This window comes from Stomoxys calcitrans, chromosome 4 (assembly GCF_963082655.1).
Source record: "Stomoxys calcitrans chromosome 4, idStoCalc2.1, whole genome shotgun sequence".
NCBI lineage: Eukaryota > Metazoa > Arthropoda > Insecta > Diptera > Muscidae > Stomoxys > Stomoxys calcitrans.
In genome coordinates, this window is record NC_081555.1 from 16231650 (window position 1) to 16238230 (window position 6581).

At 39.1% G+C, this 6581-nt stretch overlaps 1 protein-coding gene across 1 annotated transcript in view; it reads right to left on the bottom strand.

The window, feature by feature from the left end:
• LOC106086026 (fibrinogen C domain-containing protein 1) overlaps window positions 1-3187 on the bottom strand; it is a 4485-nt gene extending 1298 nt beyond the window's left edge. The window contains exons 1-3 of the mRNA XM_013250531.2: window positions 2998-3187; window positions 2801-2913; window positions 2715-2735 (exon numbers count right to left, since the gene is read on the bottom strand). Coding sequence (XP_013105985.2) covers window positions 2715-2735; window positions 2801-2913; window positions 2998-3084 — 221 coding nt within the window. The 5' untranslated portion in view covers window positions 3085-3187. The remainder of the gene's footprint in view (window positions 1-2714; window positions 2736-2800; window positions 2914-2997) is intronic.
• Between the last annotated feature and the right edge of the window lie 3394 nt (window positions 3188-6581).

Here is a 6581-nt window from a genome sequence, read left to right on the forward strand (position 1 = left end):
GAAGTCAAGACCCTAGATCGGTTTATATGACAGCTATTTCTGGTTATGGACCGATTTGAGCCATACTTAGCACAGTTGTTGAAAGTCATAAGTAAACACGTCATGCCAAATTTTAGCCAAATCGGATAAGAATTGCGCCCTCTAGAGGCTGAAGAAGTTAAGACCCTAGATCGGTTTTTATGACAGCTATTTCAGGTTATGGACCACTTTACACTATACTTAGCACAGTTATTGGAAGTCATAACAAAACACGTCATGCAAAATTTCAGCCAAATTGGTTAAGAATTGCGACCTCTAGAGGCTCAAGAAGTCAAGACCCTAGATCGGTTTATGTGACAGCTATGTCAGGTTATGGATCAATTTCCACTATACTTAGCACAGTTGTTGGAAGTGACACCAACACACTACGTGCAAAATTTCAGTCAAATCGGATAAGAATTGCGCCCTCTAGAGGCTCAAGAAGTCAAGACCCAAGATCGGTTTATATGGCAGCTATATCAAAACCGATGGACCGATGTGAATCATACTAACGTGCTAAACACCTCCTGCAAAATTTCAGTCAAATCGAAGAAGAATTGAGCCTTCTAGAAGCTCATAAAGTCAAGACCCAAGATCGGTTTATATGGCAGCTATATCTAAACATAGTCCGATCTGAATCATTTTTGGGTTGGATATTAGTAGACCTAAAACTACTCACTGTTTCAAATTTCAGCGAAATCGGCTAAAAAATACAGCTTTTATGGGACTCAGACCCTTTATCGCGAGATCGGTCTATATGGTAGCTATATCTAAATATAGTCCGATCTGAACCATATTTGGGTCAGATGTTAGTAGGTCTAAAATTACTTACTGTTTCAAATTTCAGCGAAATTGGGCAATAAATAATGCTTTTATGGGCTTTAGACCCTTTATCGGGAGAACGGTCTATATGGCAGCTATATCTAAATATAGTCCGATCTGAACCATATTCGGGTCAGATGTTAGTAGGTCTAAAACTACTCACTGTTTCAAATTTCATCGAAATCGGTTAAAAAATAAAGCTTTTATGGGATTCAGACCCTTTATCGGGAGATCGGTCTATATGGCAGCTATATCTAAACATAGTCCGATCTGAACCATATTTGGGTCAGATATTAGTAGGCCTAAAACTACTCACTGTTTCAATTTCAGCGAAATTGGACAAAAAATAAAGTTTTTATGGGCTTCAGACCCTTTATCGGCAGAATGGTCTATATGGCAGCAATATATAAATATAGTCCGATCTGGACCATATTTGGATCAGATGTCGGGAGGCCCATAGCTACTCACTGTTTAAAATTTCAGCAAAATCGGATGAAAAATGAAGTTGTTATGAGCATTAGACCCTTTATCGGCAAATCGGTCTATATAGCAGCTATATCCAAACATAGTCCGATTTGGTCCGTTCAAAAAGTTAACCAGAGTGCATTAAAAAGACGTATCTGTGCCAAATTGCATTTCATTATCTCAATTTTTGAAGGCTGTAGAATGATTACAACAGACGGTCGGACAGCTAAAGTTAGCCGTTTGAAATTTTTTACAGATACTTAATATTGATGTAGGTCAAAAGGGATTGCAAATGGGCCGTATCGATTCAGATTTAGATATAGCTCCCATATAATCCGATCTCCCGCAATTTTAGTTCGATTTGGCTGAAATTTAGCATGTGGTGATCTTTTATGACTTCCAACTACTCCGCTGAGTACGGTCCGAATCGGTCTATAGTCTGATGTAGGTCCCATATAAACCTATCTCCCGATTTGACTTCTTGAGCCAATGGATGCCGCAATTTTTGTCCGATTTGGCTGAAATTTTGCACTAAGTGTTCCGTTATGATTCTCAATAATTGTGTTAAGTGCGGTCCAAATCGGTCAAGAACCTGATATAGCTCCCATATAAACCAATCTCCCGATTTGACTTCTGGAGCAACTGGAAGCCCCAATTTTTATCCGATTTGGCTGAAATTTTGCACTAAGTGTTCTGTTATGACTCTCAATAATTGTGTAAGGTACGGTCTAAATCGGTTTATAACCTGATATAGCTCCCATATAAACCGATCTCCCAATTTGACTTCTTGAGCCTCTGGAAGGCGCAATTTTTCTCCAATTTGGCTGAATTTTGGACATAGTGTTCCGTTTTGACTTTCAACAACTGTGTTTAGTATCGTCAAAATCGGTTTATAACCTGATATAGCTCCCTCATATAGCGATATCCCGATTTGACTTCTTGAGCCCCTGGGAGCCGCAATTTTTGTCCGATTTGGCTGAAATTTTGCACATAGTGTTTTGTTATGACTTCCAACAGCTGTGATAAGTACCGTCAAAATCGGTCTATAATCTAATATAGCTTCCATATAAAGCGATCTCCCGATTTGACTTTTTGAGCCCCTGGAAGCCGCAATTTTTGTCTGATTTGTCTGAAAGTAGTGTTTGCAAGTAGTGTTCCATTATGACTTCCAACAACTGCGCCATGTAAAGCGTCCTTGTTCGGTTCCTAGAAGCTTTAATTATTGCAGGTTTGACAAAAGTGTGGTACATAGAATGAATTTATGTCCTTTAATTTGCAATCATTTTTAGCAGAATCCATGGTGGTGGGTTCTCAAGATTCGGCCCGGCCGAACTTAGCATGCATTTACTAGTCAAAATAAAATTTTTTGAAAAAAGTAATAAATAAATCCTTAACGTTTCAATACCCACATTTTCGTTAGATTTGCAATTCTGTAAAATTTAAAAAAAAATCGTTTTAGTACATAAAACCCAAACAACGAATTTTTTTAACCTACATTTTCTCCAACTCGTTTAGTTGTTCATTTAATTGCTTGGCTTCGTGCACCAGATTGTCGTGTATGGCATAAAGGCCTTCCCAAGTTAGTTTTTCGGCTTCAGTAGTAGATTCCTGTGAAGAAAAATATAAAAAATTTATAAAAATTTTTTGACGTTAGGGCTTGCTAAAGAACCCTTTTAAGCTCTTAATACCTACAGAGCCATCATCATTTAAGGGTATACTGGCACACACTTTCAATCCGGCAAACAAAATCAACAATGCCAATTTTAATCTGCTCATCATATTAGAAACGATTCCCTTAATAGACTGACAATTTTTTTCACATGAGACTTTTATTTAATAGCACACTTCAAGATTGACAAAATATTTGATTTGGTTTTGAATTCTTTGCTGATTATCAACCAGGCCTTTTAAATGTAGGCACACAATGTTCAGAAAGTTCAAAAAGAGTCAAATTAATCTAGAATAGTAAACATTCTTATCGCAGCTTTGAAAGAGATTGCCAAAAAAATGTGAGGTGCTTTGCCACCACCACATTGTTCGTTTGCTAAGTGCTAAGTTTGACGGGGCTGAATCTTGGGTATCCACCACCATGGATTCAGCTAAAAATTTAGCCTTCCGCTGGGTCCTTGGACCAAAATTTTAATACCATATTCGTTTTCTGGTCTCCAATACCTTTCACTTGATACCCTTGTGCCCATCGGACCACTTTCGGATATTGGTGGCGTTTTGGGTGTAAGGGTGAGGGTCCGACTCCATCCGATATCTTAAAATTATAAAGCCTATGTTTCCTTCCAGACATACTGACACAATCTGAAAAAATTGTTGTTTGTCTACGGAACAAACAAAAATCGAGTCCCATGCCTATTTAAAGCGTTTTTGGGATGTAGGGTGACCCTCTATACTTCGATCTGATTTTGTTTGCCTGAAGCGTAATTTACTCCCGAATACCTTTCATTTGAGGCCCATATTGACATGAATGTCCAATAAGTGTGTTAGGGAAAATTTTGGGGTTGGGGCGGCCCGATGGGTTCTTAGACCCAAATTTTAATAACATATTTGTATTGTGTTTTCCAATACCTTTCATTTGATACCTGTACTGTCTCGCTCGGTTCACTTTTGATTTTGGATGGTGTTTTTGAATAACGGGGGAGGGTCCTCCCCCTTCCGAAATCAACAAATTATAAAGCCTATTTCTCCTTCCTCAACATATTTGCAATCTACTCCTGAATACCTTTCATTTGAGTCCCATATTGTCGTGATCGCTCAAAAAACCTATTTTAGGGGGTTTTGGGGTTGGAGCTGCCCCCCAGTTTGTTGGACCGAATTTTTAATATGAAATTTATACTCTACTACTGAATACCTATTATTTGAATCCGATATTGTCCCGATCGGTCCAGTTTCATTTTTGGGTGATACCTTTGGAGTAAGGGGGAGGGTCCCCCCCCCTCGATATCAAAAAATTATGAAGCCTATTTTTCTTTCCAGACCAATCTACACAATCTGTGAAAATTTCAAGGTAATCGGTTCAGCCGTTTTTGAGTCTATACGGAACAATATTGTCGTGATAGGCCAAAATACCTATTTTAGGGGGTTTTGGGGTTGGAGCTGCCCCCCAGTTTGTTGGACCGAATTTTTAATATGAAATTCATACTCTACTACTGAATACCTATCATTTGAATCCGATATTGTCCCGATCGGTCCATTTTTATTTTTGGGCGGTACTTTTGGGGTAAGGGGGAGGGTCCGCCCCCCCTCTTTCGATATCAAAAAATTATGAAGCCTATGTTTCCTTCCAGACCAATCTACACAATCTGTGAAAATTTGAAGGTAATCGGTTCGGCCGTTTTTGAGTCTATACGGAACAAACAAATACAAATTCTTTTTAAATATAAGACTAGCTGGACAGGGCCCGCTCAGCTGCGCCTTCTTTCACTCTCTTATATTATATGAGCCCTATACGGTTACGTCAGGTAATAAGTCCTGTTTGGGGGTGCTGGTACGGCCTTTGAGATATTTTGCGCCAATGTGGATATTATATTGGTGCTATTCTCCCAAATACCTTTCATTGGAGCCATACATTGCTATGGTCGGTAAATATGTCCGGTATGGGGGTGTTTTTGGGGATGAGTCAGATCCCCATATATCAGATTCGTGCTCTGGTCTCAAATACCTTTCATTTGGTTTAGATTTCGTTTGGCTGATGGCTTTGGAGGTAGGGTGGCCCCCTAGATATCCCACCCTAACTAAGGACACAATACAGAAATTTAAGTTATTATAAATAAACAAAATTTCGCTTAAATCTTTTCTTATTACACATATATTATTTTTAATTAATTTTTTTGGGTACGATAGGGGAGGGATATTGCCCTCTGACACTCCTTTCATTTGAGTATAATTTATTCTCGGTCATTCTACATGACAGTTTGGTGTTGCATTTATTTTGAGGAGAGAGTCGCTCCCCCAGATGCTAAGCACCAAACGATAATTTATTTGAGTTTTTTTATGTCGTGATCTACCGATCCTGCGGATCGGTAGGACATGACCCAGATACTTGAATACTTTGGATTCGAAACATATTGTCATAGACCTTTCCTTTAATTGATTCTCTGACACCAAAAAATAAATGTTTGTGTCAGATTTGTATTCCACTTGTAATAACCTTTTATTTGATTGCTAAAAGCGATAAAAATGACCTGTTGGATGGTGTTTTTGGGGGTGGGGGCCTCCCGACAATTAGGGTAACATTTTAATGCCAAGTTCGTACTCTACTCTTAAATGGCTTTCATATGATACCCATATTGCCCAAAGCGGTGAAAGTGTCCTCTTGGAGCTTTTTTGGGGGTGGGGGACCCCCGAAAATGAAGAGTGAAATTTATATACCAAATTCGTACTCTACTCTAAAATACCTTTCATTTGATACCCATATTGTCCCAATCGGTTGACATGTCCGTTCGGATGGGTTTTGGGATGGGGCGTCCCCCCATATTATTTGACATAAAATTTTTTACCAATTTCGTGTTTTTGGGGTACCATAAGGTGGCAAACAAATTTTCGGTGAACGCATCTCCGAGATCTGGCGTTTTTGAAAAATGTTGTATGGGGAAGGGGAGGGCCCGCCCCCCCTTCGGATATCAACAAATGTAGCACCCTATTTTCACCGAGGGCCCAAACTCTACCATCTACGAAAATTTCATGCAAATCGGTTCAGCCGTCTTTGAGTCTATACGGAACAGACAAACAAACTAACAAACAAACAAAGCGAAACAATTTCATTTTTATATAATAGAGAGCTGCCATATAGACTGATCTCCCCATAAAGGGTCGGAAATTAATATTTCGATGTGTTGCAAACTGAGTGATTTAATGAATATACGCCCTATCTTATGGTGCTGGGTATAATAATTGAAATTCAAACTCAGTTAATAAGGGTAAATTTTTTACGGAATCCATGGTGGAGAGTATTTAAGATTCGGTCCGGTCGAACTTAGCACGCTTTTACTGGTTCATCTATCACAAAGTGCTGTTGAAAGTACTCTTTATGTGGAGGGAAGGAGTTTTATTCCTCTGTAGTCTAGTGTAGTTCTAGTGCACAGGTCATATTATACGCAGTTTTAGCCATTGGGTATCTGTTCTTCTAGCCAGATTTCATAGATCAGCTGAGGCTTACGCCTTTTCAGTGTTTCGCTTCCGGTCTCAAATGGTTCATCCGAGTCCGCCTAGTGGTGTATGCCGTTGCCTTTTGTTGCGTTTAAAGCTTTCCAAAATCAAATTTTCGA